The sequence below is a fragment of the Alexandromys fortis genome, unplaced genomic scaffold (assembly GCF_014885135.2).
Source record: "Alexandromys fortis isolate MF-2015 unplaced genomic scaffold, M_Fortis_MF-2015_v1.1 scaffold_16, whole genome shotgun sequence".
NCBI lineage: Eukaryota > Metazoa > Chordata > Mammalia > Rodentia > Cricetidae > Alexandromys > Alexandromys fortis.
Genome location: NW_026067893.1, coordinates 9,430,228 through 9,447,780, shown reverse-complemented (window position 1 = coordinate 9,447,780; position 17,553 = coordinate 9,430,228). Strand labels below are relative to the sequence as shown.

General features: G+C 42.6%; 1 protein-coding gene across 5 annotated transcripts in view; it reads right to left on the bottom strand.

Annotated features, from left to right (window-relative positions):
* The window catches only part of Sorcs1 (sortilin related VPS10 domain containing receptor 1), a 486,223-nt gene extending 469,484 nt beyond the window's left edge, over window positions 1-16,739 (bottom strand). For all 5 annotated transcript variants that reach the window (XM_050145543.1, XM_050145559.1, XM_050145567.1 and 2 more), the window contains exon 1: window positions 15,975-16,739. In XM_050145543.1, coding sequence (XP_050001500.1) covers window positions 15,975-16,532 — 558 coding nt within the window. In that variant the 5' untranslated portion in view covers window positions 16,533-16,739. The remainder of the gene's footprint in view (window positions 1-15,974) is intronic.
* Window positions 16,740-17,553: the final 814 nt, after the last annotated feature.

Below are 17,553 nucleotides of genomic sequence, written 5' to 3'. Positions count from 1 at the left end.
AACACAAACAAGAAACACTGAAGGCAACTCTTCAGTTATAGGTATTCATATAGTTGGTGATACCAACATGAAGGCAAAGCAGAGATACATATAGTATAAAACATATTATAATACAATAATATATACATATAATATATATTGTAATATTATATGTAATATATACACATAATATATCGTATAATATATGTAATATCATATATATGTAATATATATGATTTCTTTATACAGCATCATACTCATAAACACTAATTCACTAATCTCTATTATAATCAGAAAACAAAGCATTTATTTCTTTAAATGTACGATTCTATGAATACATTTTTAAAAATAATATGTTTATTTATATTTTATGGAAATTGGTGTTTTGCCTGCAGATATGTCTGTGTGAGGGTGTCAGCTCCCTTGGACCAAGAATTACAGAGAGTTGTGACCTGCCATGTGGGTGCCGGGAATTGAACCTGGGTTCTCTAGAAAAGCAGCTGGTGCTCTTAGTCACTGAACCGTCTCTCCAGCTCCAATAATGAATGTATTTTATACTATTATAATCATGATACCTGACACTCCACCTGCTGTCTAAAAGTGTCTATCATAGTATAAACAAAACAAAATAGAACAGAAATGTTTCCTTTAAACTTTGTCAATTTTCTTCTAAAGGACAAATAATCCTTTGGGTTCTGAAGGGTCTTTCATTATGAAAGGAGATGTCCATCACAATCTCCCAAATCCCGTAGACAATCAGGAAGGGCCATATTCAAAGAGAGTCAGGCTACGGCTGACTACTGGCTTTATTCTTAATACATTCTCAGTTCCTGCCTATATCTTAAGCAGTCAATTAATAATTGCTATATGCAGGAAACTCTCGTGGCCATTTGAAGATAATGTCATAATGTTGAAACATAGCAAAATACAGTGATTTAAAAATAAGTTTGTAAACCCCCAACTGTCTAAAGGGTTAAAGCCCAGATTCCTGCCTAAATTCTAACATTTGCTTTCCATGTGGCCTGGGGTGTGTACTTCTTAATTTCTTTGTAGGTCAACTACTTTTTTGTTTTTATAGAGAATAATGACCTTTCCTACGACCTCCATTGTATTAACAACAGCAGTACTATTCATAGTGGTCATTTAAGGAGCAATGTATCTATTTCCTATTGCAGATGGTATGTAAATCTAATAATGTCTGGCAGAAACGAAGCCATCAGTAAACATTTGTTGTTACACAATTGCTCTGCGTTCTCAAAAAAGTAGTCTTTCCCCTCCATTTGAAATTCTATCATACTAAAATCATTAAAAAAAAACTCAGAGAAATCTCAATTTATCCCCTTGGGTACGTATGTCAGGAAGAAAATGCAGGTTCAACCATAATTGCTTTCTCATTCTCACTCCATAATCACAAGTGCAATGCACTCTCTCATACAAGGCAATATGTCCTCCTCCTTTCTGAAACATTCTAGCCTGCTTGAGACTTTGTAGCATGGGGGCTGGTTCTTAGCTTAGCTGTTTAAGTGAAAAACTTGCTGTTATTGTCTCCCTTGGGCCCGAGACAATGCTAGCTCCTGCCTGCCATCAGTTTGTCCTGGTAGCTGGAATGCATTCCACCCTGTCCTGCTGCAGGAAAGCTGTGCCCTCAAATACATTTTTATTTGGTTCAAGTCTAGCCTTTTCTCCCTTCCTTCCTTTCTTCTTTTCTATGTTCCTTGTTTTTCTTTTTTTCTTTTTTTTTTATCTTGGGTTACTTTACCCCCATTTCAAGGAGACACACCAGTGTCTTACACTTCTTGAATCAAGACAGTAGTAATATCTAAATAATTTATGTTTATGGCATATAAATGCTAATAATTTGTATTCCAAACAAAAAGGTAAATGAAACAATCCTGTGCCATATATAAATATGTGCTTATTATAAATATGCTATATGTCACATACAATTATATAAAAATGAAGGAAATGGAGCCTTTCCCTCCAGGAGCTCTCACAAAACAGAGCTGTACTTGCTTGCATGGAGGCAGCCTGACCCAGCACATAATATTAGACCTTTCTTCCTAACAGTCATGTATTCCCTTTTCCTGGAGTATTGGAGAAATTGTCAGCAAGGAGATGATTTCCAAATGCAAAGGATTTAACACGCAGACAAAGTTTCCAGAAGGAAGGAGCTGAGCAGACAGAGTGGACCCAAGACGGATGGTACACTTAGGAATAAGAATGTGCAGTGGATGGGAGCACACAGACCTTTCAGGAAAGAAAAGCAAGATCAAAGGACCACTCTCGAAACTGGTATACAGCAGACAGCCAGCTCTCAATTGTACTTGATCATTTATGTTCTACCCAAGCCCTCAAATGAGCAGCTAGCAAACTTTCCTCTACAGAGGGTCAGAGAATAAATATTTGGGGTTGATGGACTTACAGTCACTCTCATAATCACTCAGCTTTGTGGTTGTCAGCCAACAGTGTGACTGAATTGCCCACATTCCAACTGTATCAGGAAGCAGTCTTATGTCACAAAGCATCCTTCTTTTAATTTCTCCAGTCACTTTAAAATATAGAAACCGTTAATAACTTGTAAGTTATATAAAAAGAGATGATGAGACAGCAAGTCCGCCCTACTAATCCTAAAATTCCTTCAGCAACAGACAGATACCATGTTCTTCACATTCATTAAAACATTCTTTAGCACGCAAATGTGTGTGCTCGTGTGTATGTGTGTGTGTGTGCTTGCATACCTGTGTACAAGTGTATGTCAGAGTTCAACGTGGGAGACTTGGATCTGCCATTCCAGCATGGAGTCCTTGGGAACAGAACTTAGCTCATCAGGCCATCCCATCAGTCTCCCTACATATTCTTTACAGACCCAAATGAGGCTGAAGAAGAGACACTAGGGTGCTGGTAAACCTAGTGAGTTTTAAAGTCAAATATAATTTTCTCTTTCTTTCTCTAAGACTTTTAATATAACTTAAATGCATATTTTTAAAAAGGAGTCTCATATATGAAATGAAGTCAAAGCATAAGTAGAAGAAAGGGCACTCACTGCTAATTTGGGGCATATCTGACATCACTGGGAAAACTTCACCAAAGTTATTTTTGTTTTAGAACGATGAAAATCTAGCATTCAGTCTTCTAACACAGAAGCACAAAGTATCAGGTAAAATCTCCCAAGTCACCCAGGATACAGATCTGGAATTCACAACATGTTCTCAGATAGCACCTAGCATGGAGGTTACAGGCAAATTCACCTGAGCATCAACTTCTCCCAGCCTGTGGTCTCAGTCTCACCCCAGAGGTATCCCCTCCTGTTCCCAGCTATGCTTTCCTCACTACTTCCCTCCTGCAGGTTTATATTTTCTCTGTTTTCTAGAAAGAAAACAACAAGAAAAAAGGTAAATTTGCTTTCTGAGATTTTCTATAAATTTGATTTCTATATGCTGCCTCCTATTTGCAAAGAATAACCAATTAGGAATGGGTAACACTGGTGCGGAATTTTCTAGCGTACTCTCACTATCCTTAAAACCACACTCTAGTTGCAAGTGTTGATGATAGGAAAGTATGGACCCACTCGCCCTAATGTCTCACCTCCCACATTGATAGGGTAGGCATTAAGATGAACAGAACCCTCACCGTACACTCCAAAACCAGAAACACAGAACAGCCATCAAGAGTCACCATCACTGCTCAGCTAATCAAATCATATTTTGAAGACGTCCATATGTCCGCAGATGTGATCAAAACATGAAGTGTGTATCAAAGATTAGGGCAAATTTTATGAGTTTGTATCTTGTGGAAAATCAAATTCTTTTGTCTGCTCTGTGGTGAATAATCTAATGGAAAACTGTAAGGTAGGGAATCTAATTTGTTATTTTAAGGCCCTATTAACCTTTGTCCCAAGTATTTCAGACATTAAAAAGACAAATATTAAAGAACGAGGTGTCAAACCAATGACAGCTTGTTGGCTGCTAGCAACCTATGCTGAACCCAAGACCCAGAATACAGGGGGTTAAGAGGGGGCTCAAAAGCATTTTCTTCTACCACAATATATTGTGTCTATAGTTTTCCTAACTTTCAATAAAGTCTCAGATAAATGCTACTTCCCTTTAAAACATAGCCTCCCACTCTCAGGCAAAATCACAGCCCCGCCCCCTTGCTCTAAGAGCACTTTACATAAAACTCTATTAAGCCATTATGCACTTACCACACTAAATTGTGTTTCATCCTGTTACATGCCTGTCTGCTTCAACCAGGATGTGTACCCTCTGGGCCAAAGATCAGGTATTTGTATTTATAGCACTCAGCACTGACATAGCAGCCACTTAAAAAGTGCGTTACTGTTTTCAGTATTATAAAATGCATATCCATGTTAAGTATCCAAAGTAACACAGATGACTTACAACAGAAAAGGTTAAAATGCTGCCTCTGCACCAACCAACAGGCCCACTTCTGCAAACAATCTTGAAGATTCTTAGCTGTGCATAAGAACTACACATACCACTTCTACCACAGAGAGCACACAGGTGGCTCTCAAAGCCATAACCCGTGCAGGGCTTCCATACCTAGATTAGCTACTTGGCATGGCTGGGTGCTAAGTACTCTCAAACCAGAGACCAGAGAAGCCCTGTGGAGAATGAAGCGTGCGGTCTTCTTGGATACCAGGAAAGCTGTGCACTTCTGATGGTCAGACTATATTACAAGTCTCTGCCATTCAGTGAATCCCTCTTCTCATCTTTATCGGCTGTTCTCCATGTGTCTACAAGACCCTACTACATAGCCGGGAGGTGGTGGCGCACGCCTTTAATCCCAGCACTCGGGAGGCAGGGGCAGGCGGATCTCTGTGAGTTCGAGGCCAGCCTGGTCTACAAGAGCTAGTTCCAGGACAGGCACCAAAATTTCAGAGAAACCCTGTCTCGAAAATAAAAAATAAAAAATAAATTTAAAAAAAAAATAAAATAAAAAAAGACCCTACTACAGCTCCATCTCTCAAAATGCCTTTTCTAATCTATGGCCTTCTGGGTCTGTTTTTCAGGGTTTTTTTTCCTTTTCTTTTCTAATCTCCCTGTTCTATCAGTCTATAACTCCATCTCCATCACCTGTTCTCCATGCCATCTTTTCTCTCTCTTGCTTAAAATATTTTCACCTATTATATAATACAAAATCATTATATTTCTTTACAAAGAGTATTCATGACTAAAAATGTTTGCCTATGACTCTGACAACTATCAGGATTATATGTGAATTTTATCTGCTTCTTAATCAACACACATCACTTGAGCTATTTTTAAGTTACTTGAAAATGAAACAAAACAGGAGACAAAATGGGTTGGTACAAATGTCACTGTCTGTCTTCCTGTCTGTTTGTCACATTGTCTGTTATACAGAGCTTTATTCTTCATATTTCTCTTCTCATTACCCCTGTCTTTCTTTCTGCTGCTTTTCCTCTCTCCTTTTTCTAGAGACCAACAGTCAGTAGATATCCACCTATTTTATTGACATGCAAGTCTACCCATCTCACTTTTAAGAACAGATATCTTAATACTATCGAGTGCCATGCCTGCTGCTATGAGTCTCACACACATACACACACACATACACATAAAGATACAGCTATAGACATTGATCATGAATGTATTTATGTGCCAATTTACGTTATAAGATAGAAGCCACGATCCAGATAGACAATAAAATAGCAACTAAAATATGTGGCAACTTATTGGGAAAATTGAGATCTCCAAAATTTCTGGTAAGTGTTGTCGGATAACAAACTATCTCTGTATTCTTTTTCCTTTGTATCAGGATGGGTATGGCTGAAACGGAACCCGGCAATACCAGCTGCTGTATTGTCGAAAGAGAAACTAGGAGTGTTCTTGTTGTTGAAAAAATCTGGGCACTGAACTGTCTCCTGACAGCAGTGATTGAACAGAAACAGGCAACATGATGTGAGTGCTTTGTCCAGCTCAGTGCCTGAAGTCAGTTCTAATGAGGCCAAGTTCACAAGCATGCTTACCCTTTTTTGTTTTATTTTCCTTTTTGAAGAAACTTTTAAAAAGAACTCATGCAATTCATCTCTGTTGGGAAACAGCGAAAAAACAGACCAAAAAAATCTCATATAATCCCAGTGTTCATCATAACCACAGCAAACATTTTGAGTCATATTTTTTTTCAAGTTTTTCAATTCAGTAATTGAAAGGGTTTACATTTACAGAACTTGGTATACATGTGGGAACAACAAAGCCCACAATGCCCTTGACTTCCTGGGCCTCATTAAGCACCATTTTATAATCTGTTCCTCTCTCTTTCTTGTCTTCTATGAGATTTCACAATTCAAACTATGTGCCTATGAAATCAGCTTTTGCACAGCTCCAATATCTGTTACAGAGTTGTGTATGGTCAAAGGTTGCTTGTTCCCCACCAGTGGTTCTCAATGTTCCTAATGTTGAGATCCTCACATTGTGGTGGCTCCAAACCATAAATTGTTTTGTTGCTATTCATAACCATAATGTTGCTACTGTCATGACTCCTAGTGTAAATATCTGATATTCAGGATATCTGATGTGTGGCCTTTGTAGGGATCACAACCCACAGGTTGAGAACCACTGTTCTTCACAGAAAGTTTGGTTTTTCTGTTAAGTAATAGCAAATAAAACAGGAACTATGTAAGAAACAAGAATCATATGAAAAGAGGTAGAGACGTTGAGAAGATTGCCCCCCATAATCGCCCAAAATAAATGTCAGTTTCTCAGAGTTCATTATAGAGTATTAGAACTGGGGTTATAAAGCATGGGGCTGGCAAGATGTCTCGGCAGGTGAAGATGCCCACTGCCAGGCCTGACAACCCAATTCAGTTCCTGAATTCGATGGTAGAAAGGGGAAACTGACTCTTTTAAGTTATCCTCTGACCTACACATACTTCAACATGTGTTCAAACACACTCAAATGTGATTAAAGGATTAATGCAGAGAAAGGCAATATTATAAGCAACATATTATAAACATCTTCTAGTTTGCTATACATAGATACGATTAATACTAGGAACAGTACCAAGAAAACCACGATGATAATGATAGCAGCCATAGTAACCCTCATTGGATGCATGATGCATACTAGGGGCTGCTCTACACAGTCTAATATTCATCATCACTTTTAATCTTCACCTACATATAAAGGAGGAAACAATGCAATTACATTAATCTCAAAAAATAAAAACAATTTTATTAAAAAATTAACAAATATTTCATTTGTCTACATTTTTCATTGATTTTTATTGAGCTCTACATTTTTCTTTGCTCCCCTCCCTACCTCTGCCCTCCCCTTCAACTCTCTCCCAAGGTTCCTATGCTTCAGGGAGATCTTATCTTTTTCTACTTCCCATGTAGATTAGATTTATATATGTCTCTCTTAAGGTCCTCATTGTTGTCTAGGTTCTCTTGGATTGTCCACATTTTAAAAGGGAAATTGAGGTATGGAACTACCCAGTTAGACAAATTTACGTATTTACCAGATAATGAAGCAGGAAGATAAAGCAATCTCTAATATACTAAATATGCTTTTGCCACTTCCAATACATTTTGACCTAGGTTATGTACAGAAGGAAAGATAATTTCATAGTATGTGATGGATGGCAGAAGCACTATTTGGGGAGACCATCTTGTCCTACATGATCAACAAGACCATCTACTATGTCTTAAGCACTGATGGTTTACTAAGAAGCTGGCAAAATCTATGTGCCTCGGCTCTACATGGGAAAACATAGCTTATTAACATTACAATCAGGGAAGAGCTTCGTGGACCCTAAAGCTCATTCCTGCGTGTCTAAAGTGAACAAAGTTCCAACGGAATGATCCTAGCCATTTCCAGGGGAATTTTCAAAATTCAAAGATTCCAGCATCTACTTCTCATGTGTTAATTTAAGAGTCAATCCCAGGATACTCCTTTAGGAAATACTGATGGAGGCACCTGTAGCTGAATATGTGCTCACCCAGTTAGGATCTCTCCATCCATCATTTCTCCAAAATACCAGTTAGAGAAAGCAGGCTGCAGAGGCATTTCTTAGCCAGAGTTCTGGGCATGTCTAATAGAGCCTTTTAAAGCCCTTTAAAGATGCTAATTGAGAGTCCGTGGTGGAACTGCTGAGAGAAGGCAGGCTTTTCATGCCCAGCAACAGTGTCTCCTAAACACCCCACACTCCACCCACACACATACATATAGGCCCCAGAGCAGGATTTATGGTACAGGATCTGGTACCTGGATAGCCCAGGTTCCTCTATTAGGGAATGATGATTACAGGCATCAATCCATTTGCTCTAGGGCATAACATGATTAGTTGGTTGCATGCTAACATCATTCTTATTAGCATTCCCTTAAAATAAAAGGTACAATTGTCCACACTGTCACTCTAGGGTCATTAGCCAGCAGGGAGTAACCAAAGAACACATCCTACACATCTTCTCTCAAAAACACAATGAGGCATGGCTGAGCCCAGGCAGGTTGGCAAGGGTTTCTGCAGAGGTTAGGGGTTTGATCAAGCTGTAGCCTGAAGCAACTGACTTCTCAGAGAAGCATGATGTACCAGTGACCTGAGAATGGAGTAAGGGCAAAGACGGTGCCCCCAAATGTGCCATTTGTACCAAGAGTTTCCTTATAAGTCCTCTTCCTTGACGTCTGGAGTTCTCACTTTCAAAAATATCAGAAATAAAGGGGCAGCATGTTCTAGCAATGAAAGCTTTGAATTCAAAAAAGGGAAAAGGCAAATCTTGTCTTGGATATATATATCAGCTGGGCAACCTTGGGGGGAGTTCTTTCGGCTGGGATAGTCCCTGATTTAGAGAGGAAACAGTGGTAACTACTTGTAAAGACACCATGAGGACTGCATGACAAAGTGATGGCCCATAACATGTTCTCAGTGAGCAGCTACCAGTAACTTGATGGCTGTTTATAATATTGAGAGAGGTCTCTGGGTTGTCCATTAATTTGTCTTCACTGGAAATATGCCCCTGCACCTAACTGTCAGCAAACTCACTTAGATTCTTATCCCCTAGAAGTGATAGGTAGAAAAGAAAAGAATAATGGTGACTCAGTTTAATCCGTGAGCAAGTAAAATCCATTAGCATCAATCCTCATTCCTCTACATTGACACTCTAGATTCCCTTAACTGAAGCCACCTTTAGTATTATTTTTAATAAGGGCTCACTTGTGTAAACCAGTCAAGGAGGAGTGGTAGTATTATTCTACGCCTCGTGCTCCCACCCTGGTTACCATAACCCCAGCCCTGTGCAATGTCTTCTGTACAGCGCATTAACAGTGGAATGTAGACTTCACATAGGTTACTGTCAGGAAGCTCGCCGCCAGAATGTCCCTTCATCTCTCTTTAAGATCACTATTTCAAGGTTGAAAGTAAACAAAGAACATGACTTTGCATGAAGCTGCATTCTCTGAAGCCAAAAGCAAATGACCTGAAGAGCTGAGCGCAGCTGAAGTTGGAGAGCTTAGAATTTTGGAGCCCCGTGGCCACCATGCATACTCCTCAACCCAATGGCTACAGGTGCACAGGCTTTACCTACCCCCGAGGCTAGCATGTAACTATGTTCTAACACCTGGCTGGAAAGTACCTGGCAAGCAGTCTCTATACCAAGCATCAGTTGCACGGTGTAGCTAACTGTCTCTGACTTTCTTAGTATGCAAAATGACCTGTTTAACAGCAACGCCTTAGATTCCCTCTCTCAGAAATGTAGATTGAATTAGTTTCTCCCAGCTCACAAGATTGTGCTGAGAATACAAGTCAGGTAGCGGAAGTCATGCTTCAGTCTTTGAGAACTGAAGCATTCTGTAAGGAGAAGAATGAGCTGTAACTGATCTAAAGTGTTGAAGCAACCTTCGGGAGTGCTATGGAAGCAGATACAATATCTTTAGACACATGGAGAACGGCAGGAAGAAATCAGAGTATTCGCATCCTTTCTTTGTTCCACACCTACGTCTTAGAACGGGCTGCTTTCATAGGACCAATGCTGTGCAGTAAGATCCCACCTTGGTGCCATCAGTCATCTGACTAGTCCAAGAATCCCATCTGAGCAGAGCTTGAGCTCCCCAAGAGCATGGGCCCTGGCCTCGCCTCACCCTGATCACATCTCTTCTCTGGCACTGACTTCACATACAGCAGAGAGGCGATTTGGGCAGCTCTCCCTCCTATCAGCACTAGAAGAGGCAATATCCCACTCTCCATGCAGAGCTGCAGGGCGTAAGTTGAGATACCCACTTAAGCAAGACAAATATTTTAACGTCCATTTAGTGACTCACATAAGCTGTCAGGTGGAAAGGGGCGAACTAATTTATTCTCCAGGTGGTTGCTAAGGATGCATTTGACTAAAAACCTAAACAATGGCAGATCATTTGGTGTGTGGGGGACGTGTATGTAGAAAAATACGTCAAAATAACATGAGAGTTGACTCCAGCTGAGATTTTATGTGCAAGTAAGGGCTGTGTGGCTTTCAGTGGCCACGGCAGTTTCTGTTCAACAACTAGCCACTGAATAGACCCAAGCTCAGTGCAAGACCGATGAGCATACTCTTTTCTTCCACTGCACATTTAAGGCTACTGCCAGGGTTTAAACTTCCAACACAGGCTATCATAAAGATAGGTAGGTTTCCTAGGCACGGGTAGTTAACGGGCCTACCTCTTCTCAACATTACTTATGCAATCTGCTGAGCTCAAAATGCCTTTATTATACTTTCTAATTACTTGAATGTTCCATGTATGGGAAGGTTCCACTGAAGCATTTGCCCTGCAATAAAGCTTGAAGACTTTCCTTCCAGGGGACATTCAGTCCATCTTTAAAATCCGATGATATGCTTTTTGCTCCAGAGACTATAAATCTGCTTCAGTCTCTTGTACTGGCTCTGAGTACAAACTGTAAGATCTCTGAGGGTGAAGGTTTTCTTTCCTTCCTTCATTCTTTTCTTTGTGTGTGTGTGTGTGTCTGTGTTCCACTCTACAAGCAACCCCAGGCCAGTGAACGATGAGTATTTGTAGACTTAAAAGTAAATACAATTCGTGGAAGGCTCTCGTAATGTTGAGATATGTCAGTCAGTCCGACACATGTCAGTCAGCCCGTAGTAAATTCATTTACTTCACCTTCAATTTCAGCCCAGCCTATAAATGTCTAAGGAACTACTTGAAAATTTACTCTAGAAAATTCTTGTCGAACATCTAAGACGTTTTCACTTTCCAATTTTACCATTCTCCTGGCCTTCAATACAAAAATAGCACATTATTAACACTCAGATGTGATGAAAATAATCCAGTAAACCATATGCTTTTGTAAATCCATAAGCACAGGCTGAAACGAATGTCTATGGAGAGCTCAAAACGTATGTGATACCTCAGAAACAAATCTGCACATGGGGGAAGGAGGAGAGAACCATGAGAAACAAGAACTATAGGTCATTGTGCCAGGTTTAAATTTCAGTCTCTCTGGCCACACACGTGAGGTGGACCTTGGCAGTCTGCATGTTGAATGAAGCATGGAGTCAATCTTAATTTATGCCCGTGATCTAATTTATTCAAATCATTGCAGAGGATGAAATCAAGGACATGAAATTACAGCATGATGTGACTGCACACAAGCAACCAGTTCTCTAATCTGTCATTCTTAATTACCAGTTTAAAAAAAAAAAAAAAAACTCTTCTTTTCACCTAAAGAGGGGTTGCTTATTGAGTACTTGCCACACAAAGTACTTAATATACTTGACATGAAATCTTCAAGGGAAAAAAAAAGTGCTATAGAAGACATGCCACTCTAGTGTCTCAGAAGAGAGGCCTAAGTCCCAAAGAACTCAAGTGATTTCTCTAAACACTGTGGTGGCAATCAGGAGTGTTGAGACAGGAACTCAGATCCATCTGCTTCTAACACTGTTGCCCGCTAAGCCCCACATCACATCACATCAGCGTTCATTAAAAGCATAAAGGACCCACCGGAGAAGTAAGAATGTCAGCTTGCTAACGAAAGCTAAAAATCTTTTTCCACTTTGTTTAAAAATAAAAATGAGTCAGGTTGGAAAAGAGAGAAGGGGAACAACGTATTAAAACATTTTGCCAAATTACTGACACCCTCCTTACCCTTTATAAGATCTGATATGCCATTAAATAAGAAGAAAGAATCTCTTCCCAAAGATAAGCACAGAGCTGAATGATCTTAGGTTACCCTTCTAGAATCACCAGGTGCAAATTCCACCTCTCACAAAAGATGAAGAGGTGGGTGGCTGAGAACAACCAACTCCCCACTTAGAGCGACTATGTGATGACAGGCATACAGTAAAGCACTTGCTTTTCCTCAAGGAGAGGAAGCCTTCAGTCCAGAAGATGCCTTCCTATTGCCATCAAACACCAACTCACAACGGGATTGTGAGTATACAGAGTCCAAAGGCTCGAGTGTCTGTCTACTTAAAAACCCACAAGGCAAGCTGTTTGGGGGGTGTCAGAGCAGTGACTACAGAAGCTTCTTTCCTGCTTTGTGCATTCATGGATGATTTTATCCGGGTCCTCTTTTACCCTGCTGGAGCCTCAGCTTCCTCTTCTATGTAAGAACTTCTACTCAACGTGATTAGGTGGGAGCGTGAACGAAGACACCCGGCATGCCCCAGTGGGAACGCAGTTTATTCAGTTAGGTTATTTAGAAATAAAGGCAAAGTGACACATGAGTGCTGACCAGGCCGTCACACTCTCTGAAGAGGACAACATAAAAGTTCTCATGGTGGAAGATCTAAGTAAAAAGTTCTGTTAACCAGTCACTTAGCACTATTGCCAGTGAGAAAAAGCCTGGGTGATGAACTGAAATCTTCAAACTAACTCCAGCAAAAAATATGAAAGGCAGATATTAACACTTGTCATCTACTTCCCACCTAAGAGGGATTTTATAGATTAGTAAGTATAACACTCTAAAATCCCTTGGGATGAAAGTATCAACACATAAAGCACCATGAACGCATCTATAGACAAATACATTTGCCACACTCCAAGGATTACTACATAAATTTAGATCAGGGCACAGCATGCCTGGAACGAGTAGGATAGGGACAATATGTTCTTGCTTATGACACTAAGCTTATGACAAATGATTCATACCCAGCACCTTTCATGCCGGAAGATCCCCCCAGGTGTTCCACCAACTCTAGCAACGGTTTCCATCAAGGGAGAAGACTGCAGTGTGGAGGAAGTAAATCACACCCACGGATGAGGCACAACAGCTATGTCTCTACACAACTGCATGAGCCCAATAGCTGATGGGGCAGGAAAAAGAAGGAAAGGAGATGAGAGACCAGTTCAGAGTTTCTCACCAATCTGGCAGGCAGCCTATAATTAGCATGCATTTGCACTTTGGACTCCAATGTTATTGTAATCAAAGGCTCTTTTTAGCACAGGGTTTCGTCTAATGTGACAAAGGCTTTGGAGTCTTGTTACATGTATCCCTGAGACCTGGAAAGGAGACTCAGGACAGTGGAGATATCTAAGTATGAAAACACGGGAATTTCCTAACATTGCCCTTAGGTTTAAATAAGTAGATTTCTCACCCTGGATAAATATGATAAAATTGAGAACAGGTCTAAAGTATTTCAGTCACAGTACCCAGTTATGCGTAACTTGTCCTGGAATTCTTGGAAAGTAATCTAGACGCATTCCCCCTCTTTAGATGGATTGCAAACCCACAGCATGAACAACAAGCCCTGATCAAACACCGAGGAGCTGCTCTGGAATTCAGTTCTCCCTCTACTTTCATTGCACAACGCTGTCCAAAAGCGTCTTTCTGAATCTTTCCCCTGTACAACATATTGTAATCTTTCTATCTGCGAGGAGTCTGGTCCAGAGAGGCAGGACTGGTGTTATTTAATGGACCTGCAGAAACACTGTTTCTCTTTCTTCATCATCTACACAAATACATAATATACCAGCAGAAGTACTTCTGTGAGATTCTCAGAGCAGGACCTGGGGAGGGGTAGGGGAGGCTGCTGTGGAATAGGAGACATCAGAGGATCACAATCTCACCCTGTGGTCAACATAATTTGAGTGTTCCGACCTTTAACACTCACCATCTTCATTATTTCCTACATCTTCTTGGACTCATCTCCCTGTCTAAGCCCTAGCACTAGGAAGCCCCACTCAACTCATATGCATCGAAAAGAAATTAAAAGCTGGCAGTGCTTGGCGCCATTTCTGAAATGGAGGTTAAAATTTGCCAAACATGTATTCTCTTTCCAAGATCTTTTAAGAGATGAACTACAGTAGAGGTCTAATGGATAAGTGATATTTTACAGCTTGAATTACATTAAAAGCCAGGAAGAGTTTGGGTCCAAAGTTTTATCTTTCTTTTTTTCTTCTTAATACAAGACCTCATACATTTGCTGTATTCAAAATCTCCCCCCAAAGCCAGAGCTTTGAGTTAATCACTTAAGGGACCCCGAGTTAATCAGCCAGCATGGGAAGATTGTACTTAAACATTAAAGGATCAACTTTTAGCAGTTATGATATAAAAAGACATGATGCACCAGGCTAAGAGTGTCCAGAACTTGAATAAAATTGCAGCTTTTTTTCAATTTATTTATATATTTATTTTTTATTGAGCCCGTTCGTGAGAACCACCTGGAACAGCAGCCTCTGCCTCTCTATCTGGAAGGTTGCATTGTAAAGAAACCCAGCTGCTGTCCTCAGTACAGGCTAGGCTAGATCACCAAATACATGACACTGTGCATCAAAGCCTTCTCAACTCTCATTAAAAACCCAGCGATGAACACAGCTCAGCGAAGTGGCACTTGTTGGCAACGTTCCTGGCATGCGCACCACAACAGAAAACATTTACGAAGGTACCAGGTTGCATCGCCTGCACATTGTAGACTCGATCTCTATCATCCAATGGAAGCTGCAACTGAGACCCTCCCCCTTCTCAAAGCCTTTAACTTTGCTAGTCGGCTTCACAGCAGTCGGGATAACTTTACACATACACTTTTAAATCGTCTTTAGTTATTACCATCAAAGCTGGTCCTTTACTATTTCAGAGCATTGAAGTTTCTACGTTTGGGTTAAACTGTACAGCTTCCTCAGATTTCAAATGCACAGGCTTTTCTGAAAATCTGTATCTCCTGACAGAATCAGTGACTTGCACCCTAAATCTCCCGGGGCCTGAAATCTCTTCCCTGTCTTCATAGGGAAATTCAAATCTTTACTTGAGCTCTTCTCTAGAGGAGGTCAGTCGGTAGGAAAACAACTCCCTGTTGTTGTCCCTGAAATCTAGCTGATCTTCCCCAGGCTGACCATGCCTGAGAACAACTGCCCTTTCATGGGCTAGAAAAGCCCTGCTTCTCAAAACGCACTTGCTAATGCTGTCGGAAGATGCTGGGGAGGCTCTGCGCTGAAACTTGCATCCATTTGGTCCACAAATAGATAATAATAAAAAGGGCACCTAATATCGCACTGCAGTTGGCCTCTCTCGGGCGGAACAAGGGGCTATGTGTTCTATATAAAAATAAAATAAAAAGCCCCCACACGCGACTTCTCTGTGCAGTGCACTCCACAAATCTATCCAGGTAAGGAAAAGTCCCTGAAGGGAATTTCAGTGGGGTTGGATATTTAACCCTTTCATCTCTGTATTAAAACTACTTTAGCACACCCCCACACTCCCGGTTTTGGTCTTCAGTTCGACCCTCCAGTGTCACTGAAGAAATAATAATAATAATAATAATAATAATAATAATAATAATAATAATAATAATAGGTCTGCCTGTTCGGTTCCAGTTTGAACCTTGTGATTTGGAGAAAACTCTGTCTTTGGGGGTGGGAGGGCTCCCTAGTAGGCACCTTTAACTCCTGAGGGAGGCCCGCTGGGAAGTCTTCACTGTGAAGCAATTCCCAAGTCCAGAACCCTCTTTCCCCCACATTCTCCATCAAATCTCACAGCGGACAGTAACCCTTTGGTTCTCTGGCCCCTTTGCCCAGAGTTCCATTCTACTCACGCTGCTGTTGTGGCCAGACCAGTGGACCATAGCCTGGTTGTGTGCCGAGTCTCCAGTCAGCGCAAACGTGGTGCTGGTCAGTCTCAGCTCCTCCATCCGGAAGCGGGTGGCTTTGTCCGGGTCCCGCGCGCCAGTCCCAGGCCCCTGCTGCCCTCCATCCCTTAGCATGCCCCGGCGGCTCCGACTCGCACCCTCTCCGGGTTCAGTCTTCACAGGATCCGCTCCACTCCGTCTCCTTCGGCCAGAGCGTGCAGCGGTCGTCACTGACACCCTGCTGCCCCCAGATCTCTCCAGAGACAGCGCCCGGTCCCCGGGGGCCACTGCGAACAGGGGTCTCATGAGGAGGGGCGGGGGCGTGGCAGGAGCCCGACCCAGCGGTCCCGGGTGAGGAAAACCTCTTGGGGTCAGGGTCCAGCGTGGGGTCGAGCCGGGGTGCTGCGAGGAGCAGCAGGAGCGGCTGCTGAGGACGCCGGGGGCTAAAAGCACCAGAAGCCCCGTGCCCGCCAGGAGCGCGCTCAGCCTGACCAGGAAGCCGCCGCCGGCGCCAACTTTTCCCATCGCGGGAGCGGAGAGGAGCGGAGAGGGGATTTCGGACCGAAGGCAGGCGGCGGCGCGGGGCTCCGGGCTGAAGGCGGCAGGGTGTGCGCTCAGGACCCCAACTCCATCCAAGTTGGGCCGCGGCGGGGCGCGCTGAGGCGGCGCCGGGCAGGTGGCTGCCGCTCGCCCGGGCTGGGCTTGTGAGGAGCGCGCGGGCTGGGACGGAGCTGCGAGCCGCCGCCGCGCGGGGGTGGAGCCGAACTGAAGTCACGGGCGGAGCGGGCGCCGCGAGCTGGCTGGCGACGCGGGAGGGAGGGCGGGCGCTGCCGGGGCTCCGGGCTCTGCGCACAGGGCTGCGGGCACCGGCTATGCCCACGGCGACCCTCCCCTAGGTCCGCGGAGTCCCCCGCAAGCAGCCCGCGTACCCGTCCCCGGGGGGCGGTTCTGGTCTTTTCCAGTTAGGAGATAAGGATGTGTGGGCTCTTGCTCTTTCTCCCTCTTAAACTGAGTGAGTTGGCATCTAGTCCTTACTCCGAGAAGATCTTGTGTGCCCCGGCTTGCGGAAGATCCCAGAAGGCAGCAGAGAGCGACGTAATTAACTGTCTCTCTGCGTGTGTGTGTGTGTGTGTGTGTGTGTGTGTGTGTGTGTGTGTGTTCTCCTTAGTCTATGCGTGTGTATATAGTTGGGAAGATTTGTCCCCGCTCTGTGATTCCTCCTAGATTCCTTCCCTGGCCTCCCAGTCATTGCTACCAAAAGCACTTAAAAACACGTTTTTAAAGTTAAGGTTCCCCAAGTATTTTGTAGCGCCATACGTCTTGGAAGAGGGAGACTAAACTTGGAAGAAGTGACCTGTTTGGGATTTTATTCTCGGGGCTTAGCAACAGTGCTCTGAACCGTAGGAACTACAGATGACTGACTTAGTGAATGCGAGCTGTGGGTTTGCTGTAGATCTGTGTATTACACAGACATAGGAAAGGATTTGTATACATCTGGTGTCACCAGTGTCTAACCCAGGGTTGCTAACACCCGCATTCTGCTCCC